Source organism: Dromaius novaehollandiae, chromosome Z, assembly GCF_036370855.1.
Source record: "Dromaius novaehollandiae isolate bDroNov1 chromosome Z, bDroNov1.hap1, whole genome shotgun sequence".
Lineage (NCBI taxonomy): Eukaryota > Metazoa > Chordata > Aves > Casuariiformes > Dromaiidae > Dromaius > Dromaius novaehollandiae.
In genome coordinates, this window is record NC_088132.1 from 44430132 (window position 1) to 44448170 (window position 18039).

General features: G+C 35.9%; 1 protein-coding gene across 2 annotated transcripts in view; it reads left to right on the top strand.

The window, feature by feature from the left end:
- Positions 1–18039, top strand: part of LOC112995245 (F-box/LRR-repeat protein 17-like) — a 303486-nt gene that overhangs the window by 188381 nt on the left and 97066 nt on the right. For both annotated transcript variants that reach the window (XM_064502865.1, XM_064502864.1), the window contains exon 7: positions 15338–15414. In XM_064502865.1, coding sequence (XP_064358935.1) covers positions 15338–15414 — 77 coding nt within the window. The remainder of the gene's footprint in view (positions 1–15337; positions 15415–18039) is intronic.

Consider the following 18039-nt stretch of genomic DNA (forward strand, 5'->3'; position numbering starts at 1 on the left):
CCCCAGGTAACCCTTGAGCTGTTAACCTGTCATCTCATACCTCAAGAAAAGTTAGTTTGGACAAGTACAGAAGTAAATATGTTTGAGTGCAAGTCTGCAAATGTTTAAGTGGATGCTGTAGGCAGACTATATGATTAAGAGAGTGAAAAGAGTTTTATATCCTGACTCCTCGGAGTAGCTGCCAACCATCCAAACCCTTTCATTACTTCAGTCTTCTGTGCATAATGATTTAATAGTCTTCATCATTGTCAAGGCGTATCCTACAAAATGCAGTGATTAACTAGGACAACGCTGACAGCAGATAGGGACAAGGAGTTCCTTGTCAAGGACTGTTTCTCTGTTTCAGCCCAAAGTGTGTGTGACCTCCTTTACCATTGCTTTTTTATTTTTACATGGAAAACCAGCCCAATTAAGTTTCCAGGATGTTTGACAAGCGGTGTCGTAGGTACAAGGGGATATTTTATTTACTGTGGGGCCCTACATTGGTAGGAGTACTAGGTAACTAGATAAAATAAAAATGGATGCCAAGCTCTTTCACTCATCAGTGAATTCTTGATACTTTAATCTGGAATCGGAATGTGTGTGATAACCTTTTAGCAAAAGTACCTGTCTGTACTTACAAATCAGTCTTTAAAACTAGTTTGTATGAGAGCATAGGTTCGTCTTCATTTTTGGGATTAAAATAATTCGAAGTGCTGTTGCCTTTAAATTTGTACTGCATTCCAGCCAATAGATCTGTAAAACAATTTTAAAACAGATATTTTCAGAGGAGAAAGGTGCCATGTAAACAGGCACTTGTATTGCTAATCAGCATGTGAAGGCTGGTACGTGTCAAGGCATCCTGAAATGCCTATGCCACAGCTAATAGTCTTTTATATTTGAAGTAGGGTGCCCAGAGGGTGGCAGTGAAGGCAAAGTAATACAGTTTTGTCCAAGCATTTTTCACAAATACTAGCCACAAACACCATTATTTAAAGTACTGACAAGAAGAGAGATTTTGAAAGTTGCTGCGTTACCACTGCTGAAAGGTAACTTCCAGCTACCGAGAGAGGCAGATAAACCAAAAATTGGGATTATTGTAACTACTGTGATATTTTGTGCAAAGACAGCCCATAGCTTAGTAATTTCTCATACTGAAGGAGAGTGCAAATGATTCAGAATAATGAATTGGTAGTTGATGGCAGTTATGATAGCTGATGCCAGCTGATGGGCAAGAATTATGGCTGTTCCTTTGTTCCTCCACTAATGAAGTTATTAAAAACAGACAAGTCTTCAAGCCCAGATTCAACTGAAGAGATAGCTGGATTCCAGTTAGGTAACTCTCACACACACTTGCACGTGCTTAGAGAGATTTCAGTTTCTTACCTCAGGATGTAAAGTATGGTGGATTCATATTCTAACAGCATATTAGAGTAAGAAAGGTTTACGGATTATTTTGAGATGCCCTTTGATGTTGCATCCTTTTCACAGGAACACTCTGCTCCTAAATTATCCATTAATATCAGTTGTTTATAGCCAAAATAAGATTAATTAGAACTCATTTTAAAAGAGGGGCTATCTTTTTTAAGCATGTACTGTTGATTAATTGATATTAGCTAATTATCTGGATTTCAAATCAAGGAAACCTATGGACAGAAGATTCACTCTATCTCTGACAATTATAAAATCCTTTAGAACGTCTGAGTCGGCGTGTCTGGAAGCTGTACACTTCTGCAATGAATTATTTCTGATGGATGCTAAGAGGAGTGCTCCAAGAAGCATTTCTTGTCAAGCTGTATATTAGTTGCAGCTCTTAAAATTTATGTAGTACTAGGAATGTGACTACAACTTTATCCACCCCTGACATGAAAAAGTTTGTATTCACACTAGTGGATTTTCCCCTTAGAAGAAAACTGGCATTGTTCTACGGATCCGATTTTATATGCCTACCTCATACACACAAGGTGGCAGTGCTGTGTTTGGGGGGAAATAGTAAGGGGTGGAATTAAATCCCATGAGACCTGTTTGTGTCTCCAGTGTGGCTGCATGCAATATGCTATTATAATATGATTAATATTCTTTTCATATTCTTACGTTAAGAAAATTGAGAAAATCCTACGTTAAGAAAATTATGAAGATATGTAATATCTGGTATGCTTTTATCTATGTTATTAATTAGACATATTGACGGATTACAAATGGTTTAAAGTACATCTTTGAAGACCTAAGATTTCTACCACAAAATGTTTATAATACGTACAAAAATCTTAATCTGAAAAGCTTAACATAGATAAAGATCACAAGTACGTCTATCTAAATTGATGCCTGCTTGTTATTTACTTATTCAAACATATGTGTACACAAGTGTACAATTCAGAGGTCTTGATGCTGCAGTGACAGTAGCTTGCCGTTTAATGTAATCAGAAGCATCTGAATCTTTAGCAAAACAAACTAACCTTAAGCCTGATCTGGAGGTCATTGAAAGTGAAATATGAATGAATACTGGATTGAAAGGTCTCTTCCTTCTGGTACCTTACTGAGCCAGAGTGTTCTTAACCTCAGCATATTCTACAATTACAACTATATCATACAAAGGCAGGGACTCTTTGTCAGCCAAGACTCACCTATTATAAATTTTTAGGCAAAAATACGAACTGTATACAGGAGTCATGAAAAGCCCCCCATTAGGAAAATTCCATTAGGAGACATTCACACCTTGCACTATTTGCACTTTTGAAATATTGAATTTGAAAATTTTGAAGAAAATGGTCATCAAAGCAGTTTCAAGGCCTAATGCTTTTGCTGACCACGTCACCATACCTGGAGATACAAATTCAAAACTATTTGCCATGGCAAAGAATTTTGCATTTATTATTTATCAAGAAATGTCATTTTTGTTTTCAGGAGAGAATCATTCTCTCTAAACTAAACTCATTCTATGCACTTGATGCTGGAAGTAACAAGTATCAGATGAAAAATGAAATTGGAGCAATATGTATTAACTCATATATCAGAACAGTGTAAACATCACCTGTGCTCTGGGAATTAACTTGGCTGTCCATTCCCAATTCTCCAATCTTTCCTTTAATGACCAAGAAAAAATGAAAAGACAAGCATCATTTGTTTTGAATTTCTTAGGCTTCATCATGATACTGTCCAGCACTTAGAAAACAAGCTTTCAGGCCCTGTGTAAATTTTGGAATCTTGAGACAAATAGAAACTCAAGAAGAAAAGATTGCATGTGTCTGTCATAGGATAGGACAGGCAGGTTAGTCAGAATATAAAGGAGGCTTTTATCCACATGATAATTTGAATCTATGATATGTTACTATACTATCTGTAGCTATGAGTAACAGGTTCTTTTATGTGTTCTGCCAGTAATCTGTGAATTATTTGGGGCTTCCATGTGAACCTTATAAACTAGTAATTTAATCAGAAGTTAGAGAGTGAGAATGTAATCTTTTCCAAATAGCTTTGTTAGAATATCCTATGAATATCTTAGCACATATTGGATGCTACTGAAAACAGTATGTCCTCTAACACACCGTTTATTCTTAACGTACAGAATTTGCTTATGTTATTTCAGAGATTTCTTCTTACAGTTTTTCTAATAATAAGGTAAAGCAATTGCGGTGGCAGCCACAGAAATTCTGAACACAATATATGTCAGAGAACAACTTTAGCAAACAGTATTTGCTTTGAATGAATTTCTTAATACCCTGATGAGAGGTGGACAAGTTTGCTGCAGCTGACCATCAGCATGCTTTTACTCAGGGCGTTGCTTAGCTGTTTGGAAATAAAAGTCAAAAGTGAGATTACGTTTCCGCAGAACTATTTCTTCTGTGATTTCTCAATGTTTTGCATACAGAAAATATGTAATTTCCCCTTCCCCCCCCCCCCACGCCATTTGTATCAAGTGTACACACTAGCTACTTTAGTTTTCCCCCGTCTTCTCTGGTGAGTGAAGAAACGTGCCTACATTATTTTTATACAGAGAAAGACTTCTTATACATAAAGACTGGCAATTCCAACTAAGGCTGACCTGGTTTAAGCGACTGCCAAATTTTAGAGCTAAGACTGATATATAGTAATACTGTCCTTTCCTGGGAAAAGCTTCAGCCAGCTGCAACATCCATTACTTTAATGCAATATATTTAGAATGAAAAGGTAGATCTTTAAAGTTGTTAATGAAGTACAATGTGCCTTGCTCTAACCTAATTTTAATATTGTACTACAGGAAAGTAAGAGAAGATGGATTTGCAGTTGAGTGATTTCATAGATTTTTGTCTATATTTTATTAATAATGATTTATTAAAAATTCTGTGGGATGATTTTTATATACAGTAATATATGAATGCTTCTAGGAATTCTTGCCTGATTTCTGCAGAGAGCAAGAAATACAACACAGAAATTTGCTTGGCTTTTTCTAGTATACAGATTTTAATTGACTGCACACTTTCTAATGATTTAGACAGTTGCACCCTTGTGGGTCCAGCAGGATCAATTTAAGAAATCATCATTTGAAGGGGGTTTTGGCTGTCTTGCAGCAGAATGTAATAATCACTGTCAGCATAAGGAGTTAGATGACTATTCCTGCTCTGTTTCAGTGCAAAGTTAGCTGAGGTTTGCCTGAAACATACTGAAACTTTGACTGAGAATATTTCAGACTGTTTACATCAGCCAACAGAGAAACTCAGCTAGATGATATGAACTGTTGAGCATGATGGTTTCTTAAAATTATTCCAATAGATTAGGAAGAAAATTTTATCTAATTCCTTAGGATTTCTGTCAAAATCCTTCTACTTCTCAAGTTACTTTTACTTGTTGTGAGTGCCAGTTCGTTAAATTTCAACACCTAGATAGCTTTTGAGGTAGCCAATGAGACAACACAATGTGCAGATGCAAGAGCAGGCAGATAGCACTGGGTGAATGTGTCTTTTATAACAAAGACAAACAATGCCATGATACAACAAACTACCAGTTAGCAGCATCCTCAGTGCCCTGCCAAAATCAGAACCATCTCCGAAAGACTGAGGTGACCCTCGGACAGGAAGGACTGAAAACATTTTCTTTGCTTATCTCTTGCTGTGCAGAGCATCTGTCATCAGATTATGTAAAGCTAATTTATAATCTTCTTGTCCTTTTGGCTTTCTGAATTCTGTTGAGTGCAAAGATCCTCAAGGTGCCTAAAATTGTTTCTGCTGCTGCATAGCTGCCTGGGAAATTGTGTCCCTTCCTGCGAGATTCAAAATTGGTCACAGGGATCAGCCCTCAGGCTCCGTTAATAAAGCTAATTTTTACAAATGACATACTGGCATGAAAGAATTGCAAATCCTTGATTTAGATATAATTGCTTTGATTTAGATATAATCTCTTTATTTCTTAAGAAACACAATTTATTGAAAAGGTTTAGTTTTGGTTTACAGAGTTTAACTATGAGTTACATCTACCAAATGACTCTGTTTTATTTTTATCTACATCAACAATATAGACTAATTTTCTGATTGATTTTTAGATATATATAAAGGTGATATTTGAATTCAGGGATACAAACTACTGTCTCCTTCATTTCACTGTATTTGTAGTTGCTCAGTTATGAAGCCTCCAACTAGTGAAAATAGGCATGCCTTCTCAGTATGGCTTAAAAAGAAAGGGAAAATATACTAATTCTCTCTAGTAAGACTGTTTTCCAGGAAGATTCAATATAAAGTTATTCAGTTAAGTACTTTAAGAAATGAGTAGATATTAGGTGGAGTTCACACAATATCAGGTGGTATTTAAAATCCGTATCTGCAGAATATAATTAGCAATCTACTGAAATTATGACACATAGAAAGAAATACTGCTGTTTCAGTTTTGAATAAATATTATTGCTGGTATCTTCTCTGAGTTAAGGAGGCGATTTTATTTCCTGCAAAGCATAGACAGTGCCATGAAGCTTTTTGTGTGTGTGTGTGTGTCCCAGGCCCCCAGCAATGTGCCGGTAATAGAAACGCTAGCCAGACAGCCCTGTGGAAAGGAATTCGTAATCATTTCGTGAAGAAGTTCTGAAATTTTCCTTTAAGCATTTTCTGTAAAAGTCATTGCAGTCTGCCTGCATTCTTTCTAGGTGGCAGTGAAACTTCTAAGCAGCTTGGCATTCTTATCAAGGTTTAGTTAATACTTCAGGGCAAATCAAGACTTTCAGGCTTTACACTAATTTTAAAAGATCCATTTTGGGCATGGAGTTTTGCGTCTCAGCTAAGATCTGTATTCTGAAAAATTTCCAGTAGTATATGGCACAAGAAATATACCAAATTTCTCACACAAACGTTGCTGTGATGCTGCCCATTGAGTGAAACCTTAGGGACAGCGTATTGACTTTGCTTGAGTACTTTAGAATTCAGTCATTATTCAGGTTCTTGAATCTCTCTTTTTATAGCATTTGTCGAAAAATGCATTGAGGTTGAGTTTTTTCTTTCAACGGTTTTACTAACATCAGCAGCATTAAGTTAATGTAACAATTCTACGAACTTGCTCTAATTTTTAAAGAATTGGACCCAAAATCACTTTAAAGTTACGTGGATTATGATGAGTACTGGATTTTTTTTCTTGTTTGATTATCTTGGCTCTTCTGCTCCATCATGATTTTATGTAAGCAGAAATTCTGTTCAAACTTTAATGTCCTTCAGGAGTAGAGGAGAAAAATGAGGTCTGATGGTGGGACTGTTTTCCAGAAAGCTTGCTTATGTCCAGTAAAAGATTTTACTTTTATTACTATCTAATGAAGAGATTACCTCTCCCGGTAAACCGTGCTGATCTCAGATAAAGTGATAACTCTAGCAACACTACTACTCCCAGGAACAGAACTGAAAATATTTGTCAAACTTTTATAGGGATTTTATGCTTTCACAGTACCGAGCTATTACCAATATGGAATCACCTATATTTGCAACACAGTAATAACTTAGATTTATGTGTTTTCATTTTGGAAAAGGAGAAACTGAGGCAGAGGTTTTACTATGTTCTTAAATATCGGGGAAATCCTGGATTCAGGTCTGTTCTGAATCCGTGTCACCCGTTGACCATAATTTGCACTGTCATCTCGAGAAAGGATAATCCTTGAAGATATGCATAAACGAATAGCTGGTAGAAGCTGGGGTTCTATCTGGGTCAGAAAAAATAAGTGATGCAAAAGGGTTTGAAGGGGTAGTTCTCAGTAGATTCATTTAGCTGCCTATTTGCAAGGCTTAGTAAGGTGTATGTCAACCTCTGTGGTATGGAAATGAAGCAATGAACCTGGTAAAATCTTTTTTCATTTGATATATTCGGAGTGCAGTCCTTGTTGAGATCAAGAAGTACAAAGCTGTCAGAACACGGAATATTTTAGCTTTTTTAAAATTTTCAAAATATGAAGTGATGGTTTTTCTTCATTTTTATATAGGTGTTTTAAAATGTAACCTTTGTAAAAGGACAGTGTAAAGGGCTTTGGGGGGAAGGTCGAGTACAGCAGTTTAATTCCTATTTCTTGTTTTTAATATTAAACTTGGAAGCTTTCATTGAGGCAAGAAGGCTGTTTTACATAATAAATATAATAAAACAAGTGGATTATGAATATATTTTTGCTATTACCTTAATGAGATAGCACAAGACTGCTTTAAAAGTTGTTCATCAATACTGAGGCCACCATAACTCCAGGACCATCCTTGGGCCAGAAGTAAGTGAGTATAATCCAAAGAAGGTCAGGAAGAAATGAGGCTATGCCTGCTAAAAGCCCAACCCTTCCACATGAGAAATGACGCCTTTCCATTGAATGATTTTTGCCAGCCGAGAGAGTTATGGTTTTTTTGGCTCTTGAGTGTCTCTTCTCCTTTGCACTGCTCCGAAGCAGCAGCGTGTGTGGTAGCCTGTCTCTGAGCTTCTTTCTGGAAGCAGCATCAAATAATAATACTCTCGATGAAGGATTCAGTCAGAGCACTTATTCGGCATTTAAATCTTACCACACCCTCTCTTTATACTGCACTACAGTTTATGTAAATCAAAACAAGACAGTGGCAGATCAAGTATCTTGTTTGAATTCACACAGATTTGCTTACATGCATAGGAATTGAAGGTGCAATTTGCCAGCTCCTGGTGCTCTCTGTAACCACTGTGCAGCGGTTAGTATCCAAATCTTTACATGTTTGCATTTTCAGGTAGATAACCTGATGATAGTTACCCTTATGCTTATCATAGGAAAAGCCATCGTGACATTAACTGCTTAAAGAAGCAGTTTGTATGTAAGCAATTAATTTACTACCACAGCCCCCCAAATATAGCAGAGTAGCCTAGGTGTATCGTATCTGGAATAAAAGTAGTTTACCAGTTTCTCAGCAGAAAGGCACAAAATGAAACAGCTGAAAAGGGAAGTCATCATTTTTTGTATAACGCAAACCATAATGCTTGCTAAGAAATGTGCATTAGCTTGCTTGTAGTTGACAGTTCTTTGTTTTTGTATTGTACCAAAGGGGTCTTTTCATCTCAAATAAAAGTCCTTCAAGAGTAAGAGATGCCATTTAATTGACTGGCAGACTTTAGCATCATTAGCTGTGCAAAATCAGTGTCATGAAGGAAAAAATATTTATTTTCTGTAGTTGTTTGGTTTTTTTAAGCCCACTGTGGTATCTAGTTCCTTTAAGCCAGAAAGGAGTCAAATGAACTGAAGGCCACCTGGAATACCACTACACATAAATGTCAGCTAGTAGAATTAGACAGTTTGCTAAATCTGTCCTCTCTTGGCTTAATTGCTTGCTGGATTTGCATGCAGTCAGGGTAAGAGGAATTATAAAGGCATTTAATTTTAGATAAGACTACTAATAAATATTTGAAAATAGATATTTATTGCTGAAAGACAGGGCATAATAGCCTGAGCGCAGTGCTGATTAATTTCTCTGTGCAGCTTTCTGGTCGGAGCGTGCTCGCATCTCGCCAGCTGAGAGCACAGGCAGCCGCTGTGGGACTCGTCTGCCCTTACCCTGTAGTTCGCGAGTGCCAGTGTGACAAAAAGCTTATCTATTTCCCTCTGCTGTGAGTAGCAAAACTGCTTGGTAAATCTAATTTTAAATTACATTGATTTTCTAAAGAATACCTCCCTGCTAATCAGAACTTAATGACTGCCCTGAGATAATTGCTGCTAACTTGTATGACTAGTGACACTTTGCATATTGGCTGCAGACAAAAAGTGCTTTTCACATTCACTTTGTGCTTTTGATTGAAAGTCTTAACCTGTTTTGTTGTCGCTGTGATTAATATTGTTTCTTATAGATGCAGCTGTAGATGTTCAAATTAAAAATAACTTAAAAGTACGTATTCTGAATGTTAAAAAGGCAGTAATAACTGTGTGCTAGGATATTTGAAAGATGAGTAAAAATGATACCTCTTGTTAGTATAAAGTTTTTTAAAAAGTACTGAAAGAGACCTGTTATTCATTCTATAATCAAATGATCAGTAAAAGAGCATCCTGAACAAAGTGTGTATATCCATCAGTATCTTTCATCATTTATTCTTATGAGGTTTTGAAAGGTTTTATAGATGTCTCAATAATATGGTAGTTCTTTCACTATTTTTACCTTCCCATTTTTCCCATGATCCTGAGTACAAAAGGGCTAAGATTACAACTATTCCTTAAGACTCTGTACGGGCTTTCAGTGGTAAGAGGTTTTGTTTTGTTGTGGGAGACTTGGTTATTATATTGCATTATTGTCTTCTGTAGGAACTGTTTAAGTCATCAAAACCAATGACTGTGAATATTTGTTATTTTACCTGCAGCCACTCGTCTCTACCTGAATTGAACCAGCAAAATAATAATTTTTGAAAATCTCCATATATTCTGTCTGAAAGGCTTCTGTTTTCCTACTTTATATTTTGGTTTTGCTCTTTCCTAATTTTCTTTTGGTTCCCAGGGGTGGTCTTTGTTACGTTTTGAAGGATAGTAAAGTGTTCACTTTTCTGCTTAGAGAGAAATGTATGACAGCCAAATGCAAAAAAGCCTTGCTGTACACAGTCTGATGTTCACTTTGAATCTTACCAACGAGTGTGGTAATGTGTCTCTAATGGTACCATTTCCTTTCACACCTCTAAGGTGATTGAGACTGATTCCTTTAAAATGTGATCTCTTAACCAGTGTATGGCAACCCCAATTAGCTTCACTCAGGGCTGAAGAGCATCTCAAACAGTAACAAGGTCTCCTAGGACCACTTTTCTTGCAAGTACCGTAGTCATATTTTCTCATTAGTTCCTTTCAGTTGTCACTAATACCATCTTCCAATGCTTTTAGAGTTAGACCAAAAACATAAAAATGGTGTATGTGTATAGAAAAGACAATTTATTGTCCTTTTGAATCTTTTTTGATAGCTGGAAGCTTACACACTTTAATTCATTAACCTTAAACCTTCATATAAGTCAAAGAATTTGGGGATCAGTTGACTAGGAGAAGGAAAAAGCAGTTGCCATGTTGAATGATTCATTTTCTAATTAGTGATTTTTTTGATTATTTTTAACCTCTTCTGGTTTGCATTAAAACATGGAAAGTCAGAAACCCTGACTTCGTGAATTCATTGCATAGATTTATATGTGGGAACCATCAAGATTATGGGCCTAAATTTGAAGATATCAGTAGACATATATCACATGTTTCTATCATGCAGTTATGTTGCTTCTGAAGACTTCTTTGCAGAAAAGCTTTATATTGGTAATTTTTTGTACACTTTAGTCTGTCTGGAAGTTTTATACAGACCAAGTGGGGCAGAGCACTACATGCAAGTACACAGTAGTAGACAAATTTCCATAGTTCCTCCAACATAGATTGAGAGTCATTGCCTGATACAAGTTGCTGGAATTTCAGCAACACTGTGGTTATACTTTTTCCTTTGAGAAAATTGTTAACTTTTCAAATGGGAAGATATTTTAGGAAATTATTTGGGATTTGTTAGTGTCTGAACATGACTGAACCTTGGGGTGTTGGGATGTTGATGTGTGTAATATCACAGTGATGAGCAAGGTCTAGTTTTCTACAAACATCTGTAGTGTTGTAACTATTTCATATTAACATTAGGTAGGTGTGTTCTTATTTATATTCCTGTTCTCTGAAATAGTGTCTGATTGGCTTGTTTCTGTGAAAGTAAGTTAAGTTCTTTTGCTTTTTCTTGCTCCCGATTGCACTGTAAATTCGGTTGTATGTGATATTAATTCCTTACTTTTAGAATCACATGCAATAAAACTGCATTGCACATCAGTCTACCAAAGAACAGCCTTAATAAAATATTGGGTGGATCTAGGGAAAACTTGGCAAGATGTCATAGGAATTTGTTAGTTAATATTTCCAGGTTGAATGAATAAGTAATTCCTTCCTAAAATAAATATTTATTTTTCTCTGTTTTGGTATTTTTCATGTCTTACATGGGTCTAAAATGATGCTCATTTAAAAAGTTATAAGTCAAGTGATTTTAGTGTAGGACACTTTTGATACAGACTTGTTTACTATTATCCAAAGTCTAATTTTAGTTTTATTTCTTTAGCCCTTCGTTCATTTTTGGTACTTCTTCCTGGAAGAAGGAGTACATTTTTAATACATTTGGAGGAAAAATGAATGACAAATATCTGTGTCCCTGTAACTTTCACTACTTCATCTAATGTTGCCCATCTTTCTTTAGTGGGATGAGGTGGTAAAAGACTGTTCAGTCACCTGGTGTAAGGAGATTGTAGGTCTTCTCTTGGCCCTGGCACACAGCCCTGGCCGAGGATCATCACCTCACTGACACGTAGGGTTTCATCCCCAAGGTTTTCAGGGCTCCATTACCTGTTTTCTTCGCTTTACTTCTGTCATATGATACTGTTTTAAATAATAATTTTGTTTCTATTATTTACCAGTATTATGCTGACATGCTTAAAACTTTGCTTTTCCTTAACTCTGAAATTTTGGTTAGGACTTTAAAATCAATATTACAGCATTCTTAAAACTTAAAAAAATAAATACTATTAAAAAGCACACAAAAACACACACACACACTCCACTCGAGATTTGTGTAATACAGCCAGATTGTTAATATAAAGACTTCTAAAGATATATATGGAATAATCTGATATAATTTTGATGGATTGTAACAACAGAATTAACATGACTTGATCCTTGCTTTCTAGAAAAGGTTAATGTCATTTTGTTCTTTTACCCTTTTTCGTTGCTGTCATATTTAACAAAGATTAAAAGGTAAAAGTAATAAGTGCACAACTACTCTTATTTTTCCTTATGTTGGAAAGAAATCATTTGTAACAACAATTATGTGTTGTGTATGACCCTCTACACAGCACAAGCTAATAAGGCCCTGTAAAGTGTTTCATATGTCTCTATAAGTTGATTTACATGTGCATGATCTATAAAAGGGATAATAGAAATTAAAACTGAAATCAGATTGACTCCTACTGGTTATTGAAGGTGGATAAAGAAATTCATAAATTCAATATTCCAACTATATTAAAGATTTTTTTTTCCCCTAAAGTAAATGTGTCATTACCTCATTCTTTTAGAGGTTAGGTGATTTTAATATTCTCAGAAAACAAAGAAATGAGGCAGCTGAAGCTAAGTTTTTGCATTTTTTTCTGTTTAATGGAAGCAGCTAAAGTTCTTTGCAGGTGAAGAATTTTTTCATAGTCTTACTTGTCAAGGCAAGCTTTTAAATATGTCCTGTTTTTTAAAAAAACAATATAGTGGTATTTGTCTGAGTTCATAGAACCCAGGTCAACTTTACCAAAACAGCGACATTGTCCTTCAGCAGCAGGAGAGGAGGAGAGGGCACCATTTGAGTACCGAGCTTGCTGGGCGAATGGACCATCACCATCACCTCCCCACTGTAGCTTTGGCAGGGCTGGTGAAGCCCTGTGCAGGCACCGTGTTATGTCAGGGTGGGCAAAAACTACAACTTCTTTCCTCTGCACCTAAACCTTTTTTGTGCGAAGCCAGGGAAAGAGGCAGATCCTGAGACTTAGGCCTCCGCAGATCCTGAAGGATGCACAGGCAGATATGACTATGTGCAGAGAGTACTAATCTGACCATGACCAATATATAATTAAAATTTTGCATAACTGAAATTGTAAGGAAAATTAGATAGTCATGTCTGTCTTGCAGTAGTATTGTTTGAGACTGATTGCTGTATTGTGTTTCTGATTAGTTAATTGTCTCTCCGTAAGCAAAAAATGATTTGAAATAATTTGAAAACTTACAGAGTGCAGTCATTAGATACAAACATCTGAATATTTTTCCAGGCTCAGAAGCTTTATCCAAAATAAAAAATGTTTTAGAATCTTGTTCTCTGCTAAATTATATATGCTGTAAGTATTAATAAATAGCATATAAAATGTTCTTATAATTGCACTGTCCATTCACTTTTTGATTATATCTTATTTGCAGCAGTACCTAATAAATGTAGTGTCTAATAAAATATAGGATGATAATTTCCCTTTTATTCATATTACTAACATTAATAATAAAATCTCAGTATGAAGAACTATTGTTCTGGAATAAATAATACGAAGTCTTTCTCAAAGCCCAGTTGATCGCTATAAGCCAGTTCACAAAGACAAGTACCTCTTTTGAAATGACATCTCACAGGATCACAGAGTCTTTCCATGTCCTTTGTAGAGTGTGTTTAATGCTCTAAATCTTATCTGATTTATATGAAAATAACCTGATGAAACTGAATGGCTTTTAGAGCAGTTTATATTAAATACCATAGTCTTGGTGTAACTTCTAGAAGAAAAATATTTGTCATGCTTGCTAATTGTCTTAGCAGAGAAGCTGTGTGTCGAAATAAATATGAAGCTGGAGATTTACCCTCCTCTAAGCATTTTTCTTCCAGGTTTACAGTGTTAAAACATTTCTCTCTTTTATGCATAAACTAAGAAGACCTCATTCCTGAGACAAGCATTGCAAAAATTTTCTAACTATAAGGTTCACACAATTTTAAAAGATCTGTTGAAAACTGATGAAGTTATAACAATGATAAAGAAACCAAGATTCCAGTGTTCTTTCAGAGTCATTGTATTTTATTAGTAGTAGCGATTTTTGGTTCTGGATTTTCGAAGATGGAAGAAGACAGACGACAAATAGCTCTGAAAGGCTGTGATTCAGTTATTGTACTATTGTAAGCTATAAGAATTAGGTGGCTGCTTTTAAAAAACAAAATTGTCGGCATGAACAGTTATATCAGACTGGGGATAATCTATTGGTACTGGTAAGTGGAGGAAAAACGTTCTTGAGGGCGTAGGTGTATTTTCCAAGTTATAGCAATTCAGCAATACTTATTTTTTGTTCAAAATCAGCAAATAATTTAATTTTGTGTAACGCAGAAGAATTGATTTAAGAGCCAGAGTAGGTGATTGGGTAAATGATCTGAAAATTAGAGAGAAGTATATTGGATCAAAAGAAATTACTAAGATTTATCCTATTAAAATCCACTTTTTAAAATGTCTCTCCCTACAGACTTGCAAAATAGTCACGTTAGCTGATCTAATGATCAAGTGATGCATTTTACATTATTGGGACTAAAAATAAACTTTATAAAATGTATTTTTATGAATGATACTGTTTAAACACTGCAGTTGTAAATATAACAATTGTAAACAACACATTAATTTAGACTTGGCCGCAAGTGTATTATAACACCTATTTTACAAGACAGTTTTAGTTTTCATATTAACTTTCTTGCTTACAGGAAATCAAGCACAGGGATTCACAGACAAAACGTATGATTCATTGCAAATTCATCATAATTGTGACAAGGCAGCCAAATGAGCTGTCTTCTCATCTATATAAGCTTCTGTAGCAACATATTGGAACACAAATGGCATGTAGCATTTCATGACCTGATGGATGCTGACTTTTGCAATAATCATTGAAGAGACAGAAACATGAATTTAAAATTGCATTTTCTCATCTTTTGTCCTAATTACAATGTGTTTATTCTTCTTATCCAGAAAAAATCTTTCAAAGCTTAAATCTGTCAAGAGAAAGCTTCCAAAGTTATACAGTAATACAGAAATACAAATTAACATTTGTATTATTTTCCCAAGGACTTGTCTGTGTATATATCAAGTAACTCATATTCAAAGCATTATATATTATGGGAATATCGATATAAAAATGTTCAATGCAAAGTAAGACATTGCTCTAGCTTAGCAGTCATTAATATGTGTACCTGTAGCCACATGTATTTTCAGTGAATTCTATAGAATAATTTACAAAATGAGGAAATTTATATATACTACATTACACTTGTGACTGAGCTTTTACTAGTTAAAGATTATCTATTTTCCATTAAAATTATGTTTTACTGTATGTGTATTCCAGATGTGTGGAGGTGATCGCTAAAGAAGGCCGGAACCTGAAAGAGCTGTATTTAGTGTCCTGTAAGATCACTGACTATGGTATGTAATATATCTATTTCTCTTTGTCAAGATTGATCTTTGCTAGCTTTGTATAGGGATTCTTAGAAAGCTGTTGGAAATATAAAGATTTTCATAAAAATAGTAAAAGCAAAAAGTGTTTGGCATGCTTAAAAATATCTGTGCTTGGAAATATGAAAGTAAGTATGTATATATGCTACCATTTAGAATTGACAGTTACTGGGCAGACTAGGTAGAGTGCCTTTTGAATCATCCTGGAGAGCATTTGAGAGCAAATCCAAAAATATATGTGCATTTCTAGATACTGTAAACACATAACTAAGCAACTGTGAGTGTTGATCGATTGCCCAGTGTAGGCCATAAAATGGAATGAACCTGATGATCCCCTTAAAAAAATACTAATATGATAAAATAGAGAGAAGGACCTAGAGATTAGGCTTTCTCTCTGTTGGACCACACAGAGAGACAGAACTTGCCTACTTTTAAGTAGACAGGAAAACTTCTGAGCACTTGAGTGTGCTTGCAGAGGCTGTTTTGGGGGGAGGTGTTTTTTTCTAATAACACACTGACCTCAAACAAGACACTTGATTCTCAAAAGTCTAACTCCCATTTAGATGCCTAAATTTCAGTAGGATTTACAAACTTGTGTATCTTAGAGATGTGTCATAAATTTTCTAATTTGAATTGTTTCTCACTCATTTTTGTTTTAACTTTTTATCCCATAGCTTTCATAAAGAATTACTAAGTCCACATGATAAATTACCTTTCCAGTGGTCACAAACTTGTTCATATATTTTCCCCTTCAGATTTCACACTTCCCTGGGATTTGCATGGGTGTATTCAGGGCGTATTTGTTCTGCAGAGGTCAGCTTGCATCATGCCCATGCTGTTTGGACATGGGCTCACGATAAGGCTTTAAAACTTGTAGGAGCTCAGGGACCTGGCAGAGGTGAGGAAGGGTGGGCCCAAACCCCCACGTTCTCTGTTCTGCAGTTGTTTGTAATTGAATGTACAGAACGGATGTTGCCAAAGTTGAAAATGTAGGTTTTCTTGTCTCACTACTCCCTGGCAGAGATAAGAGCCTTCGCACAACTTGTGAATTTGGTGAACTAGTGAACTGGTGAAGCAGTTACTGGAAGTTCAAAGAGGGCAATTCTCTGCCAAAGTAACAATGAGGATACTTCACATCACTACTATAGGTTCAGAGGTATAGGACCTCTGGAAGTGAGACTGTCCCTTTGGGTGTTACAGATCTAGCTTTGCTCTGTTTTCTACAGTGGTGTAGAAGGAGCTCTCCTGGCAATAACAGAATATCCCTTTTGCCCATCAGTGATTTCTCATTCTGATTTCACTCTTCATTGGCTGCAGTTTTTGAGAGGAGAACCGGGTTTCTCCCAAAAGCAAAGAAACCAACACTAATAAATTGAAGCGTAAGTAAATGAGGATGGAAGAAGGAAGTATCCATTCCTAGGTGAAAATTGGGAAGCGTATTTTATAGCATGAATGAGCGGAGAATGTCTATAGGGCTTGGATCATTAAGCTGGCAACCATAGTCATCCAAACTGAACTTCAGTTGACCTCTATGGACTGGAGTTCTCCTGACACTAGTGTACCGGATTATGTAGTCACTCAACATTATTGCACTCGGTCATTGGGACTTTGAAAGCATTTTTAGTTGACAGTGTCAATACAAGCTTTTAGTACTGACTGAAAAAATTCACTATTAAGTTATGCTAATAGGATCAGCGAGCCATCCAGCAAAACAGTTGCAATACTGACTGATTTTTGATGCAATTAAGACTAATTGATTATCATTATAATCTTCAGTGTATCTCAGTATGCCAGCCTGATAAATACACTCATCTGCTCATGATATCTAAGCTGAAAATAGAAAATAAACTCTGTAGCAAAGTAGAATTTATAAGCATAATTTAGGATTTGTAAGGAAATCAAAACTCTGCCTCAGGTAGTCAAAGATGTGATAGCAAGTGAATATTAATTAGGTCAACAAGAGTGTTACAGGGTGGAGCCAGACTTCACCCTGTTTTCCCTTTTCTTTATCCTTCTCTCATTTATTTCCTGATAACTTAGGGGAAGCAAGCCCCTTACAGTGCTGTGAGTTCAGTTTGTTTGCTGAACTTCCTTTATAAAGGAAGATGCCTCTCTTCTTCAAAGCTCTGTATAATTTTATAGGAGAAGAAGATTTATCAGTACTCTTCAGAGTTACCGCTACAGGGAGAGATTTGGGAAGGGATGGAAAGGAGCAATTAGAGGTGTCCTCTGCACCTTTGTACTTGTGGCAAGTAGAGGAAATCAGCTGAGAGCCATAAGCCTGATTTCTTGGGGGATCATTCAGGTGGTTTCCTGTTGCCTTACAAAGGCTTGTGACTCCACATGCAGTTGTTCAGGCTCCACCAGAAAATAGGTGAGTCTTTATCAGTAGTAACATAATCTGTTATTATTTACATCAGTCTCATGGAAACAGTAGGTACATTAATGTTTTAGTTGGACTGTTTGTGCCATGTTGCAGTGTCCAAAACTGTGAGGCAGTGATGGGGAGGGAGTGTGCAGCTGTATGTAACAGCAGTTCTTTGTTTGATCTGCTTGATACCCTTGAGGGTTTGAATATGTGTATTTTGTATACGT